The following is a 13,722-nucleotide window of genomic DNA, read 5'->3' as shown; positions in this document are numbered from 1 at the left end:
TAGACAGAACACCCTGGCAAAAACTAAGCAAAGAATCAAAGGCTTTGAATGCCATACTCGACGAGTTGGACCTCATAGATATATATAGAACACTACACCCCAGAACCAAAGAATACTCATTCTATTCTAATGCCCATGGAACATTCTCAAGAATAGACCATGTTCTGGGACACAAAACAGGTCTCAACCGATACCAAAAGATTGAAATTATCCCCTGCATATTCTCAGACCACAACGCTCTGAAATTGGAACTCAACCACAAGGAAAAATTTGGAAGAAACTCAAACACTTGGAGACTAAGAACCATCCTGCTCAGGAATGACTCGATAAACCAGGAAATCAAAAATCAAATTAAACAATTTATGGAGACCAATGAGAATGAAAATACAACAGTCCAAAACCTATGGGATACTGCAAAGGCAGTCCTAAGGGGGAAATACATAGCCATCCAAGCCTCACTCAAAAGAATAGAAAAATCTAAAATGCAGTTTTTATATTCTCACCTCAAGAAGCTGGAACAGCAACAGAGGGACAGGCCTAATCCACGCACGAGGAAGCAGTTGACCAAAATTAGAGCTGAAATCAATCAAGCAGAAACCAGAAGTACAGTAGAGCAGATCAACAGGACTAGAAGCTGGTTCTTTGAGAGAATCAATAAAATTGACAGACCACTGGCAAGACTTATCCAAAAGAAAAGAGAAAGGACCCAGATTATTAAAATTATGAATGAAAAAGGAGAGGTCACGACGAACACCATTGAAATTGGAAGGATTATTAGAAATTTTTATCAACAGCTATATGCCAATAAACTAAGCAATCTGGAAGAGATGGAATCCTTCCTGGAAACCTATAAACTACCAAGATTGAAACCGGAAGAAATTGATTCCTTAAACAGGCCAATTAATTATGAAGAAATTGAGTCAGTGATAAACAACCTTCCAAATAACAAAACTCCAGGCCCGGACGGTTTTCCTGGGGAATTCTACCAAACATTCAAAGAAGAAATAATACCTATTCTCCTAAAGCTATTTCAAAAAATAGAAACAGAAGGAAAGCTACCAAACTCATTCTATGAGACCAATATTACCTTGATCCCCAAACCAGGCAAAGACCCCCTCAAAAAGGAGAATTACAGACCGATTTCCCTAATGAATATGGACGCCAAAATCCTCAACAAGATACTTGCTAATAGAATCCAACAGTACATTAAAAGGATTATCCATCACGATCAAGTGGGATTCATACCTGGGATGCAAGCGTGGTTCAATATTCGCAAATCCATCAGCGTGATATATCATATCAACAAGAAAAGACTCAGGAACCATATGATCCTCTCAATCGATGCCGAAAAAGCATTTGACAAAATACAGCATCCTTTCCTGATTAAAACCCTTCAGAGTGTAGGAATAGAAGGTACATTTCTCAATCTCATAAAAGCCATCTATGAAAAGCCTACTGCAAATATTATTCTCAATGGGGAAAAGCTGGAAGCCTTTCCCTTAAGATCAGGAACACGACAAGGATGCCCACTCTCGCCACTATTATTCAACATCGTACTGGAAGTCTTTGCAACAGCAATCAGACGACAAAAAGGGATCAAAGGTATTCAAATCGGCAAAGAAGAAGTCAAAATGTCTCTCTTCGCAGATGACATGATACTCTATATGGAAAACCCAAAAGAAGCCACTCCCAAACTATTAGAAGTTATAGAGCAATTCAGTAATGTGGTGGGATACAAAATTAATGCTCAGAAATCAGTTGCATTTCTGTACACGAATAACGAGACCGAAGAAAGAGAAATTAGGGAATCCATCCCATTTACAATAGCACCAAAAACCGTACGTTACCTTGGAATTAACCAGAGACGTAAAGGACCTATATTCTAGAAACTATAAATCACTCTTGAAAGACATTAAGGAAGACATAAAAAGATGGAAAGGTATTCCATGCTCAAGGATCAGAAGAATTAATATAGTTAAAATGTCCATGCTACCCAGAGCCATCTACACTTTCAATGCTATCCCGATCAAAATACTGAGGACATTTTTCAAAGAACTGGAACAAATAGTCCTTAAATTTGCATGGAAACAGAAAAGGCCCCGAATCTCCAAGGAACTGTTGAAAAGGAAAAATAAAGCTGGGGGCATCACAATGCCGGATTTCGAGCTGTACTACAAAGCTGTGATCACAAAGACAGCATGGTACTGGCACAAAAGCAGACACATAGACCAATGGAACAGAATAGAGAACAGAGAAATGGACCCTCGGCTCTTTGTGCAGCTAATATTTGAGCAAGGAGGAAAAAACATCCGGTGGGGAAAAAAGTCTCTTCAATAAATGGTGCTGGGAAAATTGGACAGCTACATGCAAAAGAATGAAACTTGACCACTATCTCACACCATACACAAAAATAAACTCCAAATGGATGAAAGACCTCGATGGGAATCCATCAAAATTCTAGAGGAGAACATAGGCAGCAACCTCCACGACATCGGCCAAAACAACCTTTTTCATGATACATCCCCAAAGGCAAGAGAAACAAAAGATACAATGAATTTATGGGACTTCATCAAGATTAAAAGTTTCAGCACAGTCAAGGAAACAGAAAATCAAAGAGGCATCCCACTGAATGGGAGAATATATTTGCAAATGACACTACAGATAAAGGACTGGTATCCAAGATCTACAAAGATCTTCTCAAACTCAATACACGAGAAACAAATAAACAAATCAAAAAATGGGCAGAAGATATGAACAGACACTTTTCCAATGAAGACATACAAATGGCTAACAGACACATGAAAAAATGTTCAAAATCATTAGCCATCAAGGAAATTCAAATCAAAACCACACCGAGATACCACCTTACGCCAGTTAGAATGGCAAAAATAGACAAGGCAAGAAACAATTGTTGGAGACGATGTGGAGAAAGGGGATGCCTCCTACATTGTTGGTAGGAATGCAAGTTGGTACAGCCACTCTGGAAAACAGTGTGGAGGTCCCTTAAAAAGTTAAAAATTGAGCTACCCTGTGATCCAGCCATTGCACTACTGTGTATTTACCCCAAAGATACAGACGTAGTAAAGAGAAGGGCCATATGCACCCCAATGTTCAGAGCAGCAATGTCCACAATAGCTAAATCGTGGAAGGAACCGAGATGCCCTTCAACAGATGACTGGATTAAGAAGTTGTGGTCCATATATACAATGGAATATTACTCAGCTATCAGAAAGAACGAGTTCTCAACATTTGCTGCAACATGGACAGCACTGGAGGAGATAATGCTAAGTGAAATAAGTCAAGCAGAGAAAGACAACTATCATATGATTTCTCTCATCTATGGAACATAAAAACTAGAATGATCAGTAGGGGAAGAAAGGGATAAAGAAAGGGGGGTAATCAGAAGGGGGAATGAAACATGAGAGACTATGGACTATGAGAAACAAACTGAGGACTTCAGAGGGGAGGAGGGTGGGGGAATGGGATAAGCTGGGGATGGGTGTAAGGAGGGCACATATTGCATGGTGCACTGGGTGTTATACACAACTAATGAATCATTGAGCCTTACATCGGAAACCAGGGATGTACTGTATGGTGACTAACATAATATAATAAAAAATCATTAAAAAAAAAAAGGGGGTGTTCCCAGATTACCAGGATCCTTGCCAAATCTGAACGAACATAAACATCACATGAAAATCCAGACGTAATGGAAGATCAAGGTCACACAAAGAAACTTAAGGGTATACATACTCAAACAAACAATTCCTGAGTTTTCCAAAATATACTCATGGTTTAATCAAAATGCCTGTAATTTTAAAAAAATACAACTTTCCTGAAAAGATAGAGTCAAAAATTAGAGTGCTATTTCTGAAAACTACCTAATTACTTGGATTCATGAAGATTTAATGAACAAACTTTTCTAACCTAATAGTATCATTTTTTTAAGTTTTTCTTTAAATTCCAGTTAGTTAACATACAGTATAATATTAGTTTTTCAAGTGTATGATAGAGTGATTCAGCCCTTCCATACAACACTGGGTGCTCATCACAAGTGCAGTTCTTAATCCCCATCACCTATTTAACGCCATTCCCCCACCAACCTCCCCTCTGGTAACCATCAGGCTGTTCTCTATAGTCAAGAGTCCACTTTTTGGTTTCTCTCTCTCTTTTTCCCTTTGCTCATTTGTTTTGTTTCTTAAATTCCACATGAATGAAATCATATGATACAGTATCAAAACACTTTCTTAAGTAAGATAGCAATAACATAATTTAAAATGATGTGCATTGTATAAGGCACATGGGCCTCAAAGCCCAAATCAGACTTTGTTATTCGTTATCTATGATTTGCTAGTTACCTGTCGTGTTATGCTCACAATCATCACAGACCCCTCCACCTCCTCTGTGGTGCTCAAATGGAAATGGGTCCACTGAGATGTTGTAGTGGCAGCTTCTGGAATGGTTGTTGCATTGACAAGGTTTACAATTGAAAGCATGAACTTGATCACCTTGGCGGAAAGGCTTATCATTATAAAGAGGCAAGCAGTGATCACACTGAAACAATAAAGTAACAGAACAATAAAGAAATATAAAGCTTTTTTATGTAACAAGCACTTTCATTAGACGTAAAACTAATATCAAAGAGTTAAAAGCAAGTATTGTTTTTGAAAAAAAATGTTTAATAAATCAAAATTAGCATCTTATATGCATGGTAGTGTGAAATGGTAAGTGTCCATACAAGCTGAAACTATGCAAAACAATCTTAATAACCAATGGGGAAAGTTATGATTGTTCAATAATCTTTAATTTTTTTTTTTTGTCAAAACATTAAAACTTGGCTTCTAGTTTGGGTTTCCACAAGTAAAGAGCTTGGAGTCACCACTCTATCCTAACAAGTAAAAAGCTGAATAGACTGAAAAATCAACAACTCTTCTTGGATCTCTAAGGGTGAAAAACAGGACAAATAAGTCCCCAAGACTGGAAAGACAGACTGACAGATAACAGGGAGTTTCAGTGACAAAAGCAGAGACTCAGTAGCAGCAGCTTCCATGGGAACCAATTCCAGGGGAAAAGAAACAAAAAAAATAAAAAAATAAAAAAATAAAACTTAACTGTACTTAACAAATTGCTGGAGGTTCAGTAGGAACAAGTCTGAGAATTGAAGACTCCAAGGGGACCTAGTTATAATGGGGGCTCCCAAATATTTTGTGAGATTTACTTCCAGGAGTTTAACCAAGTTCTCACAGTAAATCTTAGGGAAATATTTTCTCGTACTACCGCCAGAAAGAGGAAAATGGAACCATTTTGAAATAAATCAGTGCTCACTGCACTTCTTAACAATATCTGCCCTCAGCAGAAATTAGTTTACCAGAGCCTAAACTGCTGGGGTATTATCAGAACCTGACTTAGGGAAGGGAAATACCCAACTCCAGCCCACTCCAGTCATCCTGTCTCACCTATCAGGGGAAGAGACAGAGAAGCACCTGCAAAGTTCACAGTCCAGAAGCACAAGCTCACTAAAAGATTGAGACCTAATCACAGACTATAGAGTGCTTCCCCCACACTTCACCACATTGTTAAAGGCTTGTATACAACAGTTCCTTTTACCAGGTACATCATCTGTCTATGAAGAAAAATTTCAAGGAACACCAAAAGCAAAACAAAACAAAACCAAAAATCCACTTGCACAATTTGAAAAGAGCAAGCATCAGAATCAGATATGTAAGGAATGTTGGAATTATCAGAGCAGGAATTTAAAACACCTATGATTAAAACACCTATCCTGTAATGGATAAAGTAGACAGCCTGCAAGAACAATGGATGGGCAATGTAAGAAGAGAGATGGGAATCCTAAGAAAACAACAAAAAGATATGCTAGAGAGAGATCACACAGAAATGAAGAATGCCTTTGATGAGCCTATTAATAGATTGGACTCAGTTGAGGAAAGAATTCCTGAGGTAGATATATCAATAGAATCCTAAAAGCAGAGAACAAAAACTGAAAAAACAAAACAGACAATCCAAGGACAGTGGGACAACTAGAAAAGTTATAACATACACATAATGGGAACACCAGAAGGAGAAGAGAGAAAGGAACAGAATAATTATTTGAAACAATAATGACTGAGAATTTCTCCAATTTAATGTCAAACACCAAACCTCAGATCCTCAGGAAGCTTAGAGAACCTCAGGAAGCTTAGAAAACACCAAGCAGGGTAAATACTAAAAACAAAACAAAACAAAACAAAACAACAGTATCTATACCCAGGTCCATAATTTTCAAACTACAGAAAATCAAAGAGTAAAGGAAAAATATGAAAGAAGCAGAGTTTTAAAAACACCTAACCTGTGGAAGAACAATGGTAAGAATTATATCTAACTTCTCCTCAGAAACCGTGCAATTAAGAGGAGAGCAGAGCAGAGTAAAATGCTTAAGCATTGAAAGAAAAAAGCCACGAACCTAGAATTCTGTACCCTGCAAAATTTTCCTTCAAAAGTGAAGGAGAACTAAATACTTTCTCAAACAAAAATTGAAATTTGTGGCCGAACTGCCTTGCAAGAAATGTTGAAAGTTCTTTAGAGAGAAGAAAAATACTATAGGTCAGAAACTTGGATCAGCATAAAGAAAGAGCAACAAAGAAGGAATAAGTAAAGGTAAAACTTTAAAAATATTCTTACTGTCAGTTATAAATATGAAAGGCAATAAAAATTAGACTAACATTTAGTAGGCTGTAAGTTAACATTTGAAACTTTGAGAATTAAATTGTTTTATTTCTTTGTAAAAAAAAAAATGAGTAGTTTGAATCACGCTTGCTTTCTTATCCTATAACTTTCTAGTCTATGCCTTGGTGAATGGTCATATTGCTTTGTAAGTATTGATGGCCTTCCATCATTTCAATCTTCCATCATTTCAATTAGCACAATCTTTGTGCTTTCACTGTCCTCATAACCACTCTCCTCATTTTTAAGTTTAGCCTTTGCTGAGTTGATCTAGCTGCATATATAAAGTCTTTCAAATGGCGGCACTGGTCAGCTATTTCTTCTGTGAAGAAAGGAATGTTCAATCCCCTTTCGTGAATTTGTGTTTCTCAAATGTCACATGGGTTTATTACTGACAGACTAGGAAGCAGCACAACTACAAGCTTCTTTGAATGGATGTGCACTGACCAATCCCCAACAGACTTTGAAAGAAGACTCATGATTGATCACTGATCATGATATGCATTGTTTCCACAGTAATTTGTAGACTGAAGAGCCAGCAGCTAAATCTGTACTTTATGCAATTACTCACAGTTAATATACCTTAATAACTAATATCTGAACCATGTTGTTGGAGGATTGGTATTATCTAACTATGGTAACTGAAATTCATGTATATTAGAAATGTACAAAGTATTTTTAAAGATTTTGTTAAATATGGCCAAATTCCTTCTAGAAAAATTAAATTTATAGTCCCACCACCAGAAATATCTGAGAATGTCCATTTTATGTTCTGTTCCACTTAACACTGATTACCTCGTCATGATCTTAAGAAAAATATTAATCACTGCTTTAGTATGTATGTCTTTGGTTACTAGTAAAGCTAAATGTTTTTCATCTGGCTCTTGGTCAAATATAATCTTTTTTGAGGAAACTTCATTTGTATTTTGCATATTTTTTCTTATTGATTTTAACTATCTTATTATATATTAAGTACATTTTTTTGCCAAAGGGTGAGGATTTAGTTCATAATTTTCAATATATACTTATATTTTATTTTTTTCTTCTACTTCACTTTTACTTTATTGACCAACATTTTCAGCAAAACAGGTAATATATATCACATAGTCATGATGGTAGCATATTTGTATTATTTCTGAATTTAATGGATATATCTTTAAAGTTACAATCTGTCTAGTGATGTTGACTATCTCAGGTAAATTATCATTTAAAAGAATTATCTATTCCAAAATAACAAGAAGCCTTTACATAAAAAAATAATAAATATATTGCCAATTTTATTAAAGGTCCTGATTTAACTATTTGACCTATTGAGTTTATAAATTGTTATATAGGTTAATAAGTTAATTAGAATCTACACTTGCGTGATTAGAATAAACTCAACATCATTAATGGTAAATAATAGTTAAAATTATTTAGGATTTTTACATTTCTATTAATAAATTAGATCATTCCATGTTTTTATAAAGACATTAAAATAAATAAAACCTTAACATTTTAATGGGGAGTCAGTATATACTTCAACTTATCAAGTTAATTTTAATATCTGAATGATCAGAAAGAAAATTCTTATTTTGTACACACCCTAAAACTTACTGTAGTTTGTCAAATTATATTACATATAAAGTATGATTGATTCAAGATAAGATTTAAAATAATAGGAGCACCTGGTGTCTCAGTCAGTTAAACATCCAACACTTGATTTTGGCTCAGGTCATGATTTCAGGGTCATGAGATTGAGCCTTGCATTGGGGCTCCATGCTCAGTGCAGTCTGCTTGAGATTCTGTCCTCCCTCTTCCCCTTCCCCCACTCACATTCTCTGTGAAAAAAATAATATATACATAAATAACAGAACTTCTGAATTAATTTTCTTGCCCCTCCATTTTTTGTAAAATACTTATTGAATTCTGAAGTGCCCAATTTTTCTCAGTTACATATTTAAATTATGAATTAAGAGAGTCAAATTATGTAACATCTCAAAAAGTCTTCCTATCTATTCATAATAATGATCCTTTGCAATTTGTTTAAAGACCATAAAAAATTATTTTGATATTTTAGACAACAAAGGTTATTTCCTTTTACTATTTTCTGCAATAAATGTTTAATATTTCAGAAGAGTTTGACACATTTCATAATCATTATTGGGACAAGCTGCAGTCAAAAGCATTTTTGCCAATATATTTTCCTCTACTAGTTCATAGTTGAACAATTTCTTCCCTTAATATTTTTAAAGTCAGAAAGAAAAATATATATAAGAATTTAATTGTCCAATGTGTCACTATTTTATGGTATTCTGAAATTTTTAGCAGGAAAGCACAGTTTTTCTACTTAGCTGAGGAAAAGGAAAACAAAAGACAAAGAGAGGAAAATGAGAATGGAAACATCACGATTTTCCCATCATGTAGTACTACATTACAATAATTGGTAACAAACACACTCTTCCATTTTGGCCAATTTTTTTTTAATATTTTATTTATTTATTTGACAGAGACAGCCAGCGAGAGAGGGACACAAGCAGGGGGAGTGGGAGAGGAAGAAGCAGGCTCATAGCAGAGGAGCCTGATGTGGGGCTCGATCCCATAATGCCAGGATCACGCCCTGAGCCCAAGGCAGATGCTTAATGACTGAGCCACCCAGGCGCCCCCATTTTGGTCAATTTTTAAAAACAGGTATCATATTCTTTTTGGAGTCATAAAGATTCATTCTCCCCAAAACCATTTCTTGTCCTTTGGGCTGGATAGCTGTTCCTTTTCTCTTAACCTGCTGCACTTGATACCCTGACCTGACCATGAGCCTATTGCTTTGAACCAAAATTATTGGTTTACTTATATGTATCTTCCAGGAATTGAAAGCTATTGACTTTTGTACTCCCTGTGTCATCTACACAGTACAAGCTTAATAGGCAATTGCGAAGCTGTTAACTGAAAATTCACATGTGACAATAACATTAATATCCAGAGTAGTCATTCTTAAGAAAATGTAGAGAGGGGAACAATGGGAACAATTAATAAATAGGGTAAGGTTATGTAAAGACTTGATAATTGGCAGTTATTAGATGACTTGCGGTAAACAACTTACAAATACAAAAGTCATTTTGTAAAAGAAAGATATGTGACAGTCAGAAACAATACTGTCGGGGCGCCTGGGTGGCACAGCGGTTAATCGCCTGCCTTCGGCTCAGGGCGTGATCCCGGCGTTATGGGATCAAGCCCCACATCAGGCTCCTCCGCTATGAGCCTGCTTCTTCCTCTCCCACTCCTCCTGCTTGTGTTCCCCCTCTCGCTGGCTGTCTCTATCTCTGTCAGATAAATAAATAAAATCTTAAAAAAAAAAAAAAAAGAAACAATACTGTCAGTTATGGCTCTTTGTCTCCCCAAAAATTAAAAGTGGAGGAATTGACCTCTTTTAGTTTTCTTTCACCAACAACGACCACTTGCAAATCAAATTATATAGAATCCAATGTTAGACATTAGGTATAAGCTTGAAGTCAGACATTTTAATTCAATTGGTGCTGCCACTAACTGTAAAAGATAACATGAAATACAGACTATCTATGTGCTGGGCCCTCTATGAAGCATTTAACATGGGTTATTTCATTGAATCCTTTAGGCTTTGGGTCATATAAATATCTCACATCTGATTTCTCTTTGTTGATTCGCTAGCCCTATGCTCTCACGTAATTAATTCTAACTCTTTAAGCCTTATTTTTCTCATTTATACCATGGGGGTAAAAACACCTGCCTCATAGTGTTGTTGTAAAGACCAAGTGCTTAGCAGGCTGTCATATAGTAACATGTGAAGTAACATAGTTACTTCAGTCAACACAGCCTATTACTTTATTAGATTGGCAACTGAGGGTTAAAGAGATGAAGTAACATGAAAAATAGCATTGGACAGAGGGTCCTTGAATCTACTTTACCTCTGTGAATCTCAGTTTCTTCATCTCTAAAAGGAAGGCAACTCAATATCTTAAGTATTTTTGACTCAAAATAATCTGAGCATAAGTGGTAATACTTAAATAATGTCCCACACAAAGCCTGGCAATATTACATATTCAAAATCTGGAAGTTACAAGATGGAGGAGGAGGAAAGAAGAGGAAGAGAGGGGTAAAACGCCAACATTGGTGTTGATCTGAAGTTTGAGTGACACGTGCAGTATATAAGACTGTCCCTGTGCAATATATTAACTATAATTCTTAACAGGGGATTCTGTGATCATAAATGCTCTAGTGCATGGTCTGATTTAGAGGATGTCTACAGAATGGAACAATGAAAAATTAATGACCAAAATTCATTTCTAGTTAATTTTGTCATCTGTAGCTACACTGCAGAGGAGGCCTTATCTACACTTACTTCCTAGGAGCCATCAGATATCATTAGCATATAACTATCACTTCTTCTAGTAGGCTTAACTGTGGGGGAGATATATTCTAACTGGATAAATGGAAGAATAGATGAAAACTCACTTTCTGAGTTGCTGGCTTTGGAGGAGAGAAATGAGCTCATTAAGTTCTCTTCCCCAAGTCAATTAGCCATGCAATTAATCTCATTTCCAATTTTTTTAAAAAACTCTATCCCATTGCAAAAACTTTGGCCAAATGCAAAATTTTCTAAAGACAATGCCAGAAGACTATTTTTTTTTACTTCATTTGAAAGTCCTCTTACTGACAACTTTGCTCACCCAGTGACGGTGTTTTTATTATTCAAGTTATGCTTTCTTGCATAAAAGGTGGTAGAAGTGATGATATGGAATCTGTGGTTCTGTCATAATGATTACAGATGCAGTTTGTCTTTTACAAAGCAACTGCTGGCTGTTTGAGTTTGGGATGTTGCCTACATGAGGTAGTGGAGTAAATCCAGCAAAAGCATGCCTTTGATATTTTTATGAAGACAACATTACTGTTTTTTGATTGTGATCTAAAAAATAAATCTCATTTAAGATTTTATTTTTACTGTCACCTAAAAGCCATTATCAAAAAGGCTTGTAAATAAGACTACAGTAATTACTATTATCAATGCTTCAAAGATACAACCCTGGCTTTTTTAACATTTAAAATGGAAGAGGAATTTGCCACTGACCTAATGGAGTGGCTTGAGTCTAACAAGTGGCTGTTATTGAAAATGGCTAGTTACTGTCTGTGGACAATAAAAAACCTGCAGAAATATTGGTAACATTTTATCTCTACTTAAAGAAAACAGCATAGCTATCATTTACAACTCTCAAATTGAATTTTTAAAAAAATATATTATCATACTAGGGTGGCAAGAGTTTGTAGAAAAAGCCAGTGCAGACGTTAGTCCTAGGACGGCAATTTATTTACACCTGCCAGGACATTCCATTGAACCCAACAATTCCAGTGGGAATTTGGAAAAGTATATTTTTAAAACTATTTGAGAAATATTTTTTTAAATTGTGAAGAAAAGGATACAATGCCCCAAAGAGAATGGTTTGAAAATGTCATTATCTTCAAAGAACTATAATGAGTAATTATTTTACAGTGTTCACTTTTAAGTTTTGAATTGCCATTGATACTTACAAGACATGGAAATTCATAGCAAGAGGGAGATAAGATATAGAAATATATCTTTTGGAGGTCTCCTCAAGATATATTAAGGTTTTGTAGAGTTTTTGTCTCTAGATAACATATAGTATTTTGAGAAAATAGTGATAAATGAACAGATATCCCTTGTCCCAATTGGTGTGAAATATAAGCAAAAGTCTATTATTCATTTTTTTGGTTCATATAAGACATTTTCTATGTACTTGGAGTCTTCTACAATATAGCATTTAATATAAATAAAAATCTGACTTAAAAAATTATAAATATAAATGTAGAAAAATATTCAGAATAAGGTTTGAATTTAAAAACCAAGTTTAAAGATAACATGTAAAGTATAATCCCATTTTCTAGAGAGGCAGATTCATCTATGGATATGGATATAGAGCTACAACTTTAAGAAGATAGAGAAAGACGATACAGATTTACAATAACAATAATAAAAGATCTGTAAGAATATAAACTTAGAGCATTTGCCAAAGGTATCTATGGGTGGTGAAGTTATAGATGACTTTTACTTTTTATAAGTTTATTTTTTCCAAAGGATGCATTTATTACTAATGTATTAAAAATGGAGGGCAAATAAAATGCAACTGCATGGATAGTTACAAGAAAATTATACATAATTTGCATGTAACACTTCACAAAGAACAGCTAAGAAAATTAAAATGTTCCAGTTTTAAATTATACACAGATCAGTAAGATACTACAGAGAAAATGATGATCTTTTCAAGTACAATGTAGGCTGAGTTTATGAATTACCAGCAAACAGTATGAATTTTTTACAGATATAAAATGTTTCCAAACAATGAGATTAATAAGGATTTTGAGAGAGGACAGTCGAAATTTCTGTTGTAAAATTTGATTTAAAAGTTACAAAACTAAATGACACACTGACACATTGGCCTTTGATCTTAAGGACGATGCTGTATTACTATCATTTTGAGTGGTTTACAAAGATAAAAGACAAGTAATACTTTGTAGTCTATTCTTTGATTATAAAATTTCATGAAACTTGAATTTTTCGTTTCATAACTGTGTCTCCTTACAATTCCTTCCAGATAACCCAGAGAACCATGACAAAATAGAATAATGTTTGAGTAAATTATGAGCATTATGAATACATTTTTGAAATCTCCCAATTTTTTTCCATCTTTTCTATCAATGACCTTTAAATTTTTATTTAAAACCTAGGAACATTTATGTATATTTTATGGTTTCTGAACCAGATGGTTTTTTACTTAATGTTTTCCCAATCTCCAGTTGATCATTTGTCACTTTCAATTATATGCTTCTTTTATAACAACTGGATTCCCCCTGATATGTCCCTGGAAGCTCAGATTATAAGATTAGACAATGGGTATATCAGGATTGAAGACCTTTATGACTGATTCGTTTAATTGCTTTCATTTTAATAGCTTCTTGAGGGCTTCTAATCAACCC

At 35.0% G+C, this 13,722-nt stretch overlaps 1 protein-coding gene across 1 annotated transcript in view; it reads right to left on the bottom strand.

Annotated features, from left to right (window-relative positions):
• USH2A (usherin) overlaps nt 1-13,722 on the bottom strand; it is a 676,781-nt gene that overhangs the window by 573,601 nt on the left and 89,458 nt on the right. Inside the window, exon 9 of the mRNA XM_040636016.1 lies at nt 4,359-4,554. Coding sequence (XP_040491950.1) covers nt 4,359-4,554 — 196 coding nt within the window. The remainder of the gene's footprint in view (nt 1-4,358; nt 4,555-13,722) is intronic.

The sequence above is a fragment of the Ursus maritimus genome, unplaced genomic scaffold (assembly GCF_017311325.1).
Source record: "Ursus maritimus isolate PB19 unplaced genomic scaffold, ASM1731132v1 scaffold_2, whole genome shotgun sequence".
Taxonomy (NCBI): Eukaryota; Metazoa; Chordata; class Mammalia; order Carnivora; family Ursidae; genus Ursus; species Ursus maritimus.
The sequence above is the reverse complement of the archived record's forward strand: the minus strand, read 5'-3'. Positions and strand labels throughout refer to the sequence as shown.